Genomic DNA, 15,491 nt, shown 5'->3' with positions numbered 1-15,491 from the left:
TCTCCTTGTGCTCCTATAACTGATTCTGGTTGTTAGCATTTATTGAGGCAGACCCGAGTCTGTGCTTAGCACTTTGATCCTCATACCACAGTATCAGCTACTTCACTGTTATTAATCTTGATTTTACAAAGCAGAAGATAGTCATGGAGGGGTTCAGTCTTGACTCAAGTTCTCCCAGCTGGAGATGGGTGGAGTCAGGCCTATGCTTTTGTAGAAAAGGAAACTCATAAAACTATTGTTTCATGTCAGAGTTTGAAAGCAAATTAGTTTTGTTCTACAAATTTAGAACTAACCTGGATGAATGCTTTCTGTGGATAGTTCACACATAACCTATTCCTGCCATTCCTGGAATCTCTGTTGGGTGACCCAGGTAACACTCTGAAACTTTTTTTTCTCTGGCAGCAAAGTTTGGTAAATTTGCCGGTAAAGACGATGGCTCTAGTTTTAAAGCAGCATTGCTCTCAGGCCCTCCTGGTGTTGGCAAAACCACCACAGCTTCTCTGGTGTGTCAGGTGGGTACACTGTCACTGTGGTTGGAAATAACCTCCTGTATCAGACAAATGCTAGTGTATAAGATGTGTGTATAAACATGCGGTGTGTATTTTTCTAAAATCCAACTTTTAAAATCTGTTTTGGTTCTGGTGATATTTGTTATTTTCATCCTTTTTGAGATAAATACACTAGTGCCCCTTATCTGTGGGTGATACATCCCAAACCCCCAGATGGATGCCTAAAGCCACACAGATGGTACCATATTCTACATATACTGTTTTTCCCTATATGCCCTACAGCTTGCCACATAATACCATTGCCATGCAATCTGTCCTCCAAGTTTTATACCATGTTACCTTCTTTGCATCACTACTGTTGTTCTTTGGGCCATTATTAAGTAAAATAAGGGTTATTTGAACACAAGCACTGCCATACTGTTATACTTGATCTAATAAACAGGGCAGTTGCTAAGTGACTAATGGGCAGATAGTGTATACAGAATGGATATTCTGGACAAAGGGCTGACTCACGTCCTGGCAGGATAGAGCAAGACAGCCTGAGCATTCAACATGCTACTCAGAATGGCATGCAATTTAAAACTTAAGAATTGTTTATTTCTGGAATTTTCCATTTCATATTTTCAGATTATGGTTGATTAACTGAAATCTCAAAAAGTAAAAAACTGTGGATAAGGGGGGAACTAATAAGTAAAATTTACCTTTGAGCCAGTCATTGTGCTGTTATTAAAGCACTTGGGTACATTATCTTAGATACAGGTTGAACATTCCTAATATGCAAATCTGAAATTGAAAATGCTCTGAAACTCCAAAACTTTTTGAGCATTGCTGAGACACCCAAAAAGTTACAGATTTTGGAAAATTTGTGGATTCCAGGTTCTCAGGTTAAGCATGTTCATCCAGTAAAATGTATGTTAATATTCCCAAATCTGAAAAACCCTGAAACCTGAAACAATTCTGGTCCCAAGCGTTTCAGACAAGGGGTACTCAACCTATAATGTAAATAGCTTTTACAGACCCTGAAAGATACAAATAACTCATATACTTTTGTGACTATTCTGTGTATTCAGTATATGTCCTCTTATTAACCTCATGTGACAGGTAAAACACGTGGGGGCACAATCTAAACCTGGGTGGTCTGACTCGGGTTCCTGCTCTTTACCACCACGTGATTATGCCTAATTTCTTGTGTCTATTACTGCTAACTCTCTAGACAGTGAGAGGCACTAGACTAGAATATATCAGAGTTCTTGTGTTATCAGAGTAATAAGGGATTATAAATTTATTGCTGGGTTCCCAGTCCTTTGCCACATAAGCTGGTAACTTATTTTGGTCTTTGTTGTATGGATCAGAACATAAAATTTAAATATAAGTGCTTATATATTTTTCACTGTATTTTTTAAAAAAAGCAAAGCAATTTTTTTTTCCTGATATCTACATTTATGAGCACTATTTTTTCTCCCTTGGTATCATTCCTTTTTTGTTTATAATGAAGAATAAGGCATTTTTAAAGCTAATCAGTTTTGGAAAATGAATCAGAATAACTTGGATTTTCCTGATTAAAGAGGAAAATTGTATTTTGGGATAGTTTGGCAAAGAATGACTTAATTTCTAATTTTATAATTTATCCTAGGCAAGAATTACTTTTTGGTATTTTATAATAGATTAATTCTTTATCTGGTATTGAATTCTTGGGATTTTTATATTTAAAATTTTAGGGCTCTAAGAAGCAAACTTTATAAAATTGTTTGTTTAAATATATTCTTCCAGATTAGTGATTTAGTAGCTGAGGCCTTAAGATAGAACTTTCATGTGTTTATATATATAGGTGTGCTGTCTATATGTGATATTTTAAAAAATGACTAATATTTTGAGACATAGTTAAAATCATTGTCTTTTGTGATTATACTTTGTATTTTTACCCATGGTTCTTTATGTGATTTTTGCATTCTTTTCTTAATGAACTTTTCCCTTTTGTTTGTGGGAAAGAAATTAATTTGCATTGTGATAGTAATGATGTCTGATATTTGGATTAGGAATTGGGATATAGCTACGTGGAACTAAATGCAAGTGACACTCGGAGTAAGAACAGTTTGAAGGCACTTGTTGCTGAATCACTGAATAACACCAGCATTAAAGGCTTTTATTCAAGTATGTGGCTTTTTGAACTGTTATTGTTATATAAGAAAAATAAGTTGATTTTACTGTTTTGTAACCAGTATTGCTGTGCAGCAGGCACCCTGCTGAATCTTGGGGCTAACAAGAAAGTAAGAAAGTCCTCTAGCATAACCCTTATAGCATAATGGTTACCCTGCTTTAGGCTTTGAGGTTTCTGAGACTATGGTAAAATTTTTGCATTTTCATATGATTTTAGGAGATTCACAGAAAAATAAATATAATTCCATGTGATGAATGAGGTAATAAGGCCTGCAGATGAGGAATGATTGTGTTTGGGGTTCTGGCTAAGCTAGCAAGCTGGGAAAGGATGGTATTTATTAGAAAGGCCTGAAGAAAGAGAGATCTATTTGGAGGTAGAAAATGTCATCTCAGGCAAAAATAGTAGAAGAGAAGAAAAAACACAGTGTGGAAGTGTTCACTGTGTTTTAGGCTGTGGCTGGTGGTTCTGAACAGCCAGAGTTCACGGGGAGAATTAAGATGCCAAATTAAGGACTCAACTAACTGTTGAGAGCCGGAGGTGTACTGCTGCTCACCTGCATTCTTGGTGTTTTCAGTGGCAGAAAATCTTTCTTTAATGAAGTTGCTCAGGAAATGTCACTCATGGCTGGTGGGAGAGTTGCCTGGCTGTGTTTCTCAGAGTTTAATTATACACACCTCTAACCAGAAATTCTAGTTCCTGGTATTCAGTTATTACTATACTGGTTTATGGACTGTTAAATGACGTGTGTGCACACACATGAGGATATTAAGTGTAACTTATAGTAAAAGCTTGGGAGTATGTTAATATTTCATTGGTAGATAGTGAGTAAGTAAATTATGATGCCTTTGTTAAAATGGAATATTAAATAGTCTTGAGAAAAATGAAGTGTTCTAGTTGCGTGCGGTGACACACACCTGTATTCCCAGCTACTTGAGAGGCTGAGGCAGGAGGATCACAGGTTTGAAGCTAGCCACAGCAGTTTAGTGAAACCCCAAGCAACTATCTCAAAATAAAAAGGGTTGGGGATGTATTTCAGAGGTAAAGCCTCCCTGGGTTAATCCCCAGTGTCAACAAAGGAATTGTTCTATATCTATAGACAAGGGAAAGCATCACCAAAAATATATTAAATGTACATTATTAACATGTATAGAATTTCTCTTAAAGGGTATTTAAGAAAAAGTTGTGCTGCAGTTGTGTACAATGAATCAAAATGCATTCTGTTGTCTTATATACCTAATTAGAATAAATAAATAAAATTTAAAAGACCCTAAAAAAGGCGGGAGTGGGGGGGGTATTCAAGAGACTATTGTTTGCCTCTGGGAAGGGAAACCCTACAGAAGGGGTGAAAGAATTTCCTTTTACTGCTTACTCTTAAAGCTTTTGAAGTTTAAAATGCGTTATATAATTATTTGTAAAGTAGCAGTTTTTGAACTTTGTTTTTCGTTTTTGTCCCATTCTATTGCGTCTCACCCAGGCTCTGGTGGAGCAGCCCCTTCCATAAGCATGAAACACGCGCTCATCATGGATGAAGTAGACGGCATGGCAGGCAGTGAAGACCGGGGCGGAGTGCAGGTAATGGAAGCATATACTTTTTCAGTTTTACTGCTGATTTTTAGATTTTTAGAAAATATTTATTATGCATTGATATTTATAATAATTAAAGCATATCGTTAGGGAGGTTTTTAAAACCTAAAATATATTGTGTGATATTTTTGTTGTTTAAATAATTATTTTTGTCTTGCAAATTTGTCTTTTAGGAATTAATTGGCCTGATAAAACATACTAAAATACCCATTATTTGTATGTGTAATGATAGAAATCATCCCAAGATTCGCTCTTTGGTTCATTATTGTTTTGATCTTCGTTTTCAAAGACCTCGGGTTGAACAGATAAAGGTATTAAGGTTCTTTTTTTTTTTTTTTTTTTAACCAAACTGTCTTGTTTATTTAAGCTAGATTATGAGTTATAAAAAATTATTAAAGATCCTTCCCTCCTTTTGATTTCCAGGGTGCTATGATGTCCATTGCATTTAAAGAGGGTTTAAAGATTCCCCCTCCTGCTATGAATGAAATAATTTTAGGAGCCAATCAAGATATCAGACAGGTAAATGAAATATATCTTATGGCAGTTGTTGATTCTTTTTCATTAATGCCTTCATTCTTTTTTGATTTGTTCTCTTTTTGATGTACATGAGAGTATTTTGACATATTGTACATGCATGGAGTATAACTTATTAGGATGCCATTCTTGGGGTCGTACATGATTTGGAGTTACCCTGGTCATGTATTCATAAATAAGGACAGGAAAGTTAAGTCCAGTTAATTCTGCTGTCTTCCCTAATCCTCCCCCTTCCCTCCGTTCCCCTTTGTCTAATTCAATGAACTTCTGTTCTTCCCCTCCCCACCCTCCCTTATTGTGGGCCAGTATCCACATATCAGAGAGAACATTTGGCCTTTGGTTGTTTGGGACTGACTGATCTCACTTAGCATGATATTCTGTAGTTCCATCCATCTGTCCTGCTGGGAGTGGAAGCAGCGGTCTTTTCCCATCTTTCATTGTTTAATTTATGATTCTTTCAGGTTTTGCACAATCTGAGTATGTGGTGTGCACGAAGCAAGGCACTAACCTACGACCAGGCCAAGGCCGACTCTCATAGGGCCAAGAAGGATATCAAACTGGTAAAATACCTATCCATTTTGTAGTTTCTTCCCAAGCGCAGCACTTTTTGTTCATAGGTACTAGCTTAATAGAAGTGGTATTGAGTTATTGTGCAACCCATGGATATTTATAATAAGACACTGTGGCTAGAAGTATTTCTAATTCAAGTTCATTTTTTCCTCAAGGATCGTTAATGTTATGATAAATTTTAAGAAAGGGATAAGTTTTAACTTATACTCATGCTTCAACAGTTACAAAATAGCTTTCCTAGAGTCCCTTATGTATGGCGTTAATTTTTTTTTTGTACTAGGGATTGAACTTGGGTGCCCTACCACTGAGCTATATTCCCAGTCCCTTTTTCTCCCTTTTTTTTTTAATCAATAGATTATAGTTCTACTTACTGATGGAATTTGTTGTTACATATTTGTACATGCACACAATATAACAATATAAATTTTAATTTGGCCAGATTCTCACTAAGTTTTTATTTTTAGGCAGATTATTACTAAGTTGCTAAGGCTGGCCTTGAGCTTATGATTGTCCTGCCTAAGGCTCCCATATTAATGGGATTACCAATGTGACCCACCTGGTAGCTTTCATGTTTTGAATGGTTTTGTACTATTTGGAATAATTTGTTTCAAATGGTTTAATTTAATCTCTATGAAACCAGAGGTCTGTATCAATTTCCTCTGTGCTTCATTTAACTAGTCAGAATTTATTATTATGTTAGAGCGTTGATTAAGTAATTTTTTTTCTTTCCACAATTTAAGTAATGGATTTAAAAAGAAATTAATATATTTTATTTTTTGATATAGTTTTAGGTTCACTGCAAAATTGAGTGGAAGGTGCAGATTTCTCCTATACCTGTACCACTCCCTCCCCAGTAGGCACAACCTTTCCCTCTGCTAGCCTCCCCTCCTGCCAGCCTTCCCTCCAGAGTGGCCCATTTGTAAATTGTGAAATTGGTGTACATTCTATGGTTTTTTGGTATGTGTCTACTATTGATGTGTCATGTAGGGTAGGTTCTCTGTCCAAAAAAATCCTGTTTCTTTATCCCTTTTCCCCACTTAAGCCCTGACAACCACTAAACTTTTTCCTGTCTTTGTAGTGTTGCCTTCTCCAGAATGTAATATAATTGGAATTACATAGTATGTAGACTTTTGAGGTTGACTTATTTCAGACAATAATATGCATATAAGGTTCCCTTTATGTCTTTTAATGACTTGATAGCTCTTTCTATTTTTTACTTGTTGAATAATATTCCATTATGTGGATTACCATCGTTTGTTTATCCAGATGCTGAAGACAATCTTGGTTGCTTCTAATTTTTGGCAATTATGAATAAAACAACTATAAAAATCTGTGTGCAGGTTTCTGTGTAGATGAAGTTTTTAGTTCATTTGGGTAGATAACCAAGGAGTATGACTGCTGATGGTAAAAGTTAGTTTAGTTTTGTAAGAATCAGACTATCTTTGAAAGTGTTTGTGACAATCCCACCAGCAACCAGTGAGAGTGCCTGTATCATTGTTGCTCTGTATCATTGCCAAACATTCGTTGTGTTCAGTGTTTTAGATTTTGAACATTCTAACAGGTGTGTCCTTTCTTCTTTTCAGGGCCCATTTGATGTTGCCCGGAAAGTGTTTGCAGTTGGAGAGGAGACTGCTCATATGTCACTTATGGACAAATCAGATCTCTTTTTTCATGACTATTCAATAGCACCCCTCTTTGTCCAGGAGAACTATGTGCATGTGAAGCCTGTAGCTGCAGGGTGAGCTTTCTGACTTCTGAGGGGTAGGACAGAGCTGTGAAGGCCACAGATTTGGGAGGGAGTGTCCTGGGGTGTAGATAGTGGTGTAATCCAGACTGGTTCTTTCCTGTAGGGGTGACATGAAAAAGCACTTGATGCTTTTGAGCCGAGCAGCAGACAGCATTTGTGATGGGGACTTAGTGGACAGTCAGATTCGGAGTAAGCAAAACTGGAGTCTTCTGCCCACACAGGTAGGTGTAGGGCTCTCCTTCAAGAGTGGACTTTGAAATTACATAGTATATAGACTTTTGAGGTTGACTTATTTCAGACAATAATATGCATATAAGGATTTTGCTTTAGCCAAAGAGAACAAAATAGTTTTGGGCTCCTACATTATTTAAGATACCAGGTGAATAATATGGCTTTTCTGGAAAAACTATGATCTGTTATAGATGAAAACACTGTGATCACTATTGTCTGTTTACTAATCTGTCTTTATTTTTCAGTGTTTTAAAAAAATGTTTTTTATCTAAATGTATGCTCGGAAAGAGGAAGGCTAGATATTGGTTATAACCAAAGATGTGAATAAAAAAATTTGTTTGCCCTGTTCTACCTTAAGAATTTATTTATTTTTTGTTATTTGTGGTCCTCCTAGAGGGTCACTAAGTAGCTCCTCCTCAAAGGAATGAGTCAGGTCAGGTCAGCAGTCATCTCTGATGCAGGAATTCCAGTTTCCTTCTTTTTTGCTAACAAGGCAGCTTTATGTTGGGTACTGTATTTTAGTTGATATCTTTTAAAAAAAGTATTTATTTTTTAGTTGTAGGTGTATACAATATGCTTTATTTTTATGTGGTGCTGAGGATCGAACCCAGGGCCTCACGCATGCTAGGCAAGCACTCTCCCTCTGAGCCACAACCCCAGCCCATAAGTTGATATCTTTAAGGGAAAGCAGAATTTGGCAGACATTTTTATTTAAGAGAGTTGTTAATTCCTATTTGAGTTTTGTTTTTAGGATTAGTGGCCTGAGTGATAAGCATGAGACTTTCAGAAGGCCTATTTTCTTTTAATTCTTCCCACACGTTGCTTGGAAATAGAAAACAAAGACTTTTTCTGGAGACACAGAATCTTTTATGTTTTAAAAGTGTCTACCCCCTCCTTAATAATTGTACCTTTGAGAATTTCTCTTAAATAATTTTAAACACACACAGAGAAATCTTTTTTTTTTTTTTTTAAATACCTTTATTTTATTTTTATGTGTTGCTGAGGATTGAACACAGGGCCTCCTGCATGTGAGGTGAGTGCTGTACCACTGAGCTACAACCCCAGCCCAGGGAAATCTTAATGTATAAAAATATTCCCTAACTTTTTAGTTCTGATAGCAGAAACTTTGAGAAAATCTCCATGTCCAGTAATAAGAGGATTACTTTTGGTAATCCCTTGATGAAAAATTTTATACCCTTTATTATTTGTAGAGATTATCTAATATGAAAAAACATGAGAATATTACTAGAATGAAGCAGGATACAACGTTTATGTGGGGTATAATTCCAACCTTAAAAAAGCAAAACCCTGACCCTAAAAGGTGTGTCAAGTTCCCTTTTTAATTTTGTCAAGTGCCACTCTAATCAATTCTCTAATTATTAGACTTTCCATATATTAATCTACCTGTGCTGTCAATTGCTTGTGTAAAGATAATCCCATTCCACTTCAGCTAGTTCTGTGCTGTGCCATTGGCATCCATGAGGTAACGGGTATGTTGAGGTCATCTGGCTGAGGATACAAGCTTTCTCTGAGCTGTCACATGTTATGGAACAAGGTGTTGATTGCAATTCATTGTTTTCTCTAGAAGTTTCCTTCACCTACAGATCAGAGACAGGGAAAGGGCCTGGCAGCCCTGTAATTAGGTACACTGCTTCATTTTCTGTAGACTATGTTTTAGTCCATTTTCAGTTACTAGTAATGCAATACTACAGGCTGTGTAAGTTTTAAAGAGGAGAGGTCTAGTTAGCTCACATTTATGAAGGTTTAGGGGCCAGTATCTGGTGAGGCCTTCTTCCTGGTAGAGTCCCAAGGTGGCACAGGGCATCATGTGGCATGAGATGGAGAACATGCATGTCTCTGTGTGTGTGTGTGTGTGTGATCTCTCTTCCCTCACCAGCATTCAGTCATGGGGCTTCACCTTAATGACTCTAGTCCAGATCACCTTCCAGGGCCTCACCTCTAAGCAGTATACTTGCATTAAGTTTCTACCCTCTTAAAACCTCACAGTGGGGACTTAAAAACTAAGTCATGAAGGCTTGGTGGACACACTCAAATCCTATCTAAATCATAGCAGCCTTCTGGGAAGCCAACAACTGCTACCGAAGTGACATTGCACTGAATTCAATTCTGGACTGCAATTGATTTTTCCCCCCAGGCCATTTATGCCAGTGTTCTTCCTGGAGAGTTGATGAGGGGGTACATGACCCAGTTTCCCACCTTTCCGAGCTGGCTGGGCAAGCACTCATCCACCGGCAAACATGATCGTATTGTTCAGGAACTAGCATTGCATATGAGTCTCAGGTAAGCAGAATTACTCCATTTCTGACATTTTATGGTGAGGGTATTAGCCTTTATCCAGTAAGATAGCATGAGTGTAAAGATTTGAGCTTTAGTTTTGATTTTATTACTAACATTTAAAATGATCGTGGATAAGTTCTTTATATTTTGTGGGCCCATACAAGATTTGCTTTACCACTTAGGAGGACATTTTGGACAATAAAGACAGATGGTAGATGTGTCATAACTTCAAAATACATTTTGAAAACTATATACATCTGCGGTAGTACTGCTGATATTGTGACTATGCCTGTTACTAGTAGGAATAGTGTCTCAGCTTCAGAATAATTAATTGGAAAAAATTGAACTATTCAGAGAAATGAACTAGTTTTTGCCTATTTTAGAAGTGACCGGACCTCATTTGAGATAGAAAACACAGTTTAGCATGTAACAGAAGGAGGCCACTCAGAATCTAAAAAAATGTGCACATAACAGATGTTAAGTAGACTTCAGGATTTATTTATCACCAGGGATTTCAAGGTCCTGCATCACTCTGCCCTAGGGATGTCCTTTCTTGAGGCTCCCGCCCTACTCCATATGGATTTAGAGCCCTTGACCTCCATGTTGTTTTGTGGCTGTTCCCTTCCCCACTCAGATGAACATTTGTCGGGTTAGGAATTGAGCTTACTCATCCAGCTCATAAGTGTTTCCTAGTGAATCACACATGGGACACTATCATCAAGGACATTTATGGTTAGGTTAAGACCTTCCCACTTAACCTTTTAATCCTGATCAAATCACTGAACCCTTAGAGGCCTCAGTTTCTTTCCATATTTTCAAAATGGAAGTGTGATTTTTTTTTTTATTCTTAACCTTTTTTGGGGTCCTAAGTGCCTTTGAGAATCTGAAAGCTTTGACCTTTATTCCCCCCACCCTCTCCCCAGAAAAATGCACAGATGCTCAAATAATACAATCATAGGGGAAGTACAGATTCCTGAAGTTAAGAATCCCTGATTTTAGGTACATAGATGTCATCTCTATACTTTTCTGGATTTAACATTCTCTGATTCTACTAGAAGATGACAATTCAACAGCTCAGGAGAGTTATTTTGAAAATGTTTCATGGTCTTGGGTTTTGTGGCTTAGGGACTCACTGTGCTTCTCTTCAGGCACTAGTGTCCTTAATTATAAAAGACTAAATCTACAGGAAATGGGTGAAATTGAAATTCGCCTGAGCAATAAGACAGTCACAAGGGCAAGTTTCTAGGTTTCTGACTGAGGAAGACCTCTACTACCTCTTGGGGTTCAGATATTATGTGAAGGCAGGAATAGGACCCTAATTTTTAAACAGTCATTTCTAATTCTATTTTGTGCTAGTCAGCTCTTTCATCACTGTAACAAATACCTGAGAAAATCAACTTAAGAGAGGAAAGATTTATTTAGGCATATGATTTCAAAGATTTCAGTACATGGTTGGCTGGCTCCAGGGCAGAAGCTGTTCACCTCATGGCTGTCGGGAAGGAGAGAGCATGTGAGAGAGAGAGACCAGGGAGATAAAACATTCCAGCTGGGCCCCATCTAGTAACATGTGGGTTCTGATACTAATGGTGTTAGAGGGCTTTTGTTCAAAGAACGCATACAGAGGCATCTAAGTTGAAAAGATTTAAGATGGTGACATTTGAAATACTGTTTTGTTCATGTATTTTCTGTTTTAAAGTAATGAAGCAGGTCTGGGGTTGTAGCTCAGTCATAGAGCGCTTGCCTCACCTCAGCACCACATAAAAATAAATAAATAAAGGTATTAATAGTGTGTCCATCTACAACTGAAAAAAAAAAAGTGACAGCATTTGAGAGAAAAAGGAAAAGTCATTTCCTGATGATATCCCAGTTCTCAGCAAATCAGAATTGATTCCTTATCTTTCACTGGAGGGTGTGGATAACTTTTGGATTCTGCAGGATATTCTCTTCAGTTTTCTGAGGTTTGGGGAAAATCTCAGAAATACCGCTGTAGAACTGAAGATTTCAGAGTGTGTAAAGGAGGCATTCATGTATCATTTCAAATGCAATAATCAGAACAGAAGGTGTTAGGCACCCTCATGTGGAAAGTGGCTCTGAGGAAGTGATACACATAACAGTAAAATGTATTTTGATATATACATACATGGAGTATATATGTGGTTCACATATGAACATAGGAAAGTTATTTATGATTCACCCTATTGTCTTTCCTATTCTCATCTCCTCTCCCTTCCTTTCATTCCCCTTTGTCTAATCCACTAAACTTCTGTTCTTCCTCCCCCTTCTTATTGTAAGTTAGCACATGCATATCAGAGAACATTTGGCCTTTGTTTTTTATTTTATTTTATTTTAATTTTTATTTTATTAGTAGGTGATGGACCTTTATTTATTTATGTGTGGTGCTGAGGTCAAACTCAGTGCCTCACACGTGCTAGGCATGCGCTCTACCACTGAGCCACAACCCCAACTCTCTCTGCCTTTGTTTTTTGGGATTGGCTTGTTTCACTTAGCATGTTAATCTCCAGATCATCCATTTACTTGCAAAAGTCATAATAAGTCATTCTTTTTTTTATGGCTGAGTAATATTCCATCGTGTATATATACCACATTTTCTTTATCCATCTGTTGAAGGACATCTGGGTTGGTTCCATAGCTTAGCTATTGTGAATTGAGCTGCTATAAACATTGATGTGGCTATGCCACCATAGTATGCTAATTTTGTCCTTTGTGTAATATATTTTGTCCTTTGGTTATATACTGAGGAATGGGGTAACTGGGTCAAATGGTGGTTCCATTCCAAGTTTTCTGAGGAATCTCCAGACTGCTTTCCAAAGTGGTTGACCAATTTGCAGTCCCACCAGCAATGTATGAGTGTACCTCTTTTCCCTACATTCTTGCCAACATTTATTTTTAGTTGTATTCTTAATAATTGTCATCTGACTAGAGTGAGATAGAATCTCAGATCTCACCACCTTTTACTGATACTTTTAGTATTTTGGAAGTTGAATGAGTAATCTCTGTGGCTATAATAAATATGTGCACAGAAAAACAGTGTTGTTGCCTGGATCTTAAGAGTAGGATAGAAATAGAACGTATGTTTGGTTTGTAGTCACTGCTCCAAGTGAGGAGAAACTGCCTTTGAGCACAGCGATATATGTCCATTTCCCTGGTGTGGAGCCCTGGGCCTTTCCTGCCAGTTGTTAAATAAATAGTAGGCATTCCCCCAGACAGTAGTAAACTTGGATGAAGCTCCACCTGATTGCCTCTTTTGATATGCACAATATGACTTGAATTGGTGATAGTTTGCCATCAACCACAATGGTGTCTTTTATTTGGTTTTAGAACTTACTCTAGCAAAAGGACTGTGAACATGGATTATCTGTCACACATAAGAGATGCACTTGTACAACCCTTGACTTCACAAGGGGTGGAAGGAATACAGGATGTTGTTGCACTTATGGACACATATTATCTGATGAAAGAAGACTTTGAGAATATCATGGAAATTAGCAGCTGGGGTGGCAAACCTAGTCCCTTTTCCAAGCTGGACCCTAAGGTAAATCATACAACCTCCTGGTTCTTCATCACTTTGTGATGACCAGGTTTGTCCTAGAAGTACTTCAGTGGTGTTTTTAGTGCTTTTTAAAAGACTTACTGTATATTCTCTTAAAATTTATTCTCTTTTATGGCCTATGCTTTCTAAAGATAGTATTTGTTTACCATAGTTAGAAAAAAACTTTTGGATTTAACTTTGCAATTTGTATTTTTATCTTAGCTTCATGCTGAACAGAAAAAAAGTCAAATCTGAGGAGCAAACATGAACATACTCCTAATAAGAGTGGAGGGAAGAAGTAAAAGTGAGGTGGTAGTAACGGGTCATAAAAAGAAGAGTGGCCAGGTGCAGTGGTGCACACCAGTAATCCCAGCGACTCAGGAGGCTGAGGCAGAAGCAAGTTCAAAGCCAGGCTCAGCAACTTAGCGAGGCCCTATGCAATTTATCAATATCCTGTCTCAAAATAAAAAGGACCGGGGATGTGGCTCAGTAGTAGAGTATCCCTGGGTTCAGTCCCTAGTACCCCAAAAATAAAAAGAAGGTGGGTTTCCTGGTTGAGGATTGAATGATTTTTCCTTTTTCTTAGTCTCCCTAATTTGTGGATTCTGTATTTATTCTGGTTGGATAGTCTGCTATGTATAAATATAGCCCCTTCTTTTCTTTTTTTTTGGTACTGGGGAGTGAACCCAGGGGCACTTTAACCACTGAACCATATCCCTAGCTCTTTTTTTTGTATCAGGAGGATGAAAAAGCTCAAGTGATATAACATGAATATGTAATATCTAGTTCTCTCTCTTGTTTATTTGATGCTGTTTTAGAAAACACACACTCTGTGGTTTGTTTTCTCTAGAATTTTGATCTAATTATTACTAAATTCATGGATTTATTCTGGAATTGTTTAGAAGCTTGAAGTTAAGGCTTTTTAAGTTACCAGTATTTGTAGTATTCTGCTGAAGGAAACTTCAGTGTTTTGTAGTAAAGGCCAACTTGAACCTTACAATGAGCCTTTTTTGATTTACTGATTCATAGACTAACTTTGCTTGATACTTAGTAGAAATGTGGAGAGTGTTCAATAGTTCAAATATGACTTAAAGTCATTTTTTGCCTAAAGTTCCCGATACTGATTAGGGCTCTATTAAGAATATCATGAAAAATGTGGACCGTCTTCATGGAAAAATACATATATTTCCATCTACACACTCACTTGAATATTTTGCCGATAATTTCAAGGGGCTTCCAATACCTCTGCAAGCATTTAGGCTTATGGAGTTTAAGGAATTGTTTGGCAATTAGATTTTTAATAGTCTCCCTCTGCTCCTTTTATGCAGGTGAAAGCAGCTTTCACAAGAGCTTACAATAAGGAAGCCCACCTCACCCCATATTCACTTCAGGTAATAAAGACATCTAGACCCAGCACGAGCTCAGCACTAGATTCTGAATACAATGAAGAATTACATGAAGATGACTCTCAGTCTGAGGAGAAAGACCAAGATGCTATAGAGACTGACGCTATGATCAAGGTAGTATTTGAGTAACAGATGGGAGAACTTCAAAAAAGATGTTCTTTTCTTTGTGTCACTTGCCTTGTAAATAATAGAGCCTATAGCAAGTGGCAGAGTAAGCTGAAAATGCTTCCAATGTTTTGTTTGTTGTGGCTTAGAGTGGTGAAGGGATAGATTTTATTTTTATAAATAGCTCCTTGTCATAGTGGAAGAGCCAAATGCTAAGAAAATAGGCCATTTATATGGATGGTCATATATTTTCTAAGGAAAAGTTGGATTTTTATGTATTTGGCCATTGGTATATGCTTTCTTATCTGTACACACACATTTTTGCCGCAGATGGAAACACATTTTTAACAGACGCATTTTGCCCTTCTGTTATGTGTTTTGCTGTAGTCATTGAATTGCCTGTAGAACTTTCTCAGAGCTAACTTGATCTTTCCTTGTCATTGGCTAGCAAAGAGTACAATTAGTCATGGTATCAGCTCAGTATTGACAGCTGACCAAGGCAAAGGAATCTAGTCTGTGTCCTCCTCTGTCCTTTGGTGTGTGTATGCTCCTTGCCTCTTATTTTTGTGTTGTATATGCAAAGTAGGAATAGTGATCTTTTCCATGGATCTTGTTCTGCCTTATTTAGACATAAGATGTAGTCTTCCTTTCTCCTCTTCCGCCTTTACAAAATGAGTGTGTTTAGATCTCAAGTCTGAAACTAAAAAGGAAATTCTTCATATAAGCGTTACCGTATTTGGCTGGTATGGTGGTGCATGCCTGTAATCCCAGTGACCTGGGAGGCTGAGGCAGGAGGTTT

The 15,491-nt window shown here is 37.4% G+C and overlaps 1 protein-coding gene across 1 annotated transcript in view; it reads left to right on the top strand.

Moving 5' to 3' along the window:
- The window catches only part of Rfc1 (replication factor C subunit 1), a 72,652-nt gene that overhangs the window by 55,445 nt on the left and 1,716 nt on the right, over nt 1–15,491 (top strand). Inside the window, exons 14-24 of the mRNA XM_027938658.2 lie at nt 403–512; nt 2,546–2,660; nt 4,142–4,239; nt 4,425–4,562; nt 4,675–4,770; nt 5,247–5,345; nt 6,939–7,093; nt 7,206–7,323; nt 9,489–9,634; nt 12,971–13,184; nt 14,510–14,701. Of these exons, the coding sequence (XP_027794459.1) occupies nt 403–512; nt 2,546–2,660; nt 4,142–4,239; nt 4,425–4,562; nt 4,675–4,770; nt 5,247–5,345; nt 6,939–7,093; nt 7,206–7,323; nt 9,489–9,634; nt 12,971–13,184; nt 14,510–14,701 (1,481 nt within the window). The remainder of the gene's footprint in view (nt 1–402; nt 513–2,545; nt 2,661–4,141; nt 4,240–4,424; nt 4,563–4,674; nt 4,771–5,246; nt 5,346–6,938; nt 7,094–7,205; nt 7,324–9,488; nt 9,635–12,970; nt 13,185–14,509; nt 14,702–15,491) is intronic.

The sequence above is a fragment of the Marmota flaviventris genome, chromosome 7 (assembly GCF_047511675.1).
Source record: "Marmota flaviventris isolate mMarFla1 chromosome 7, mMarFla1.hap1, whole genome shotgun sequence".
Taxonomy (NCBI): domain Eukaryota; kingdom Metazoa; phylum Chordata; class Mammalia; order Rodentia; family Sciuridae; genus Marmota; species Marmota flaviventris.
This window is presented reverse-complemented; position numbering and strand designations above follow the sequence as displayed.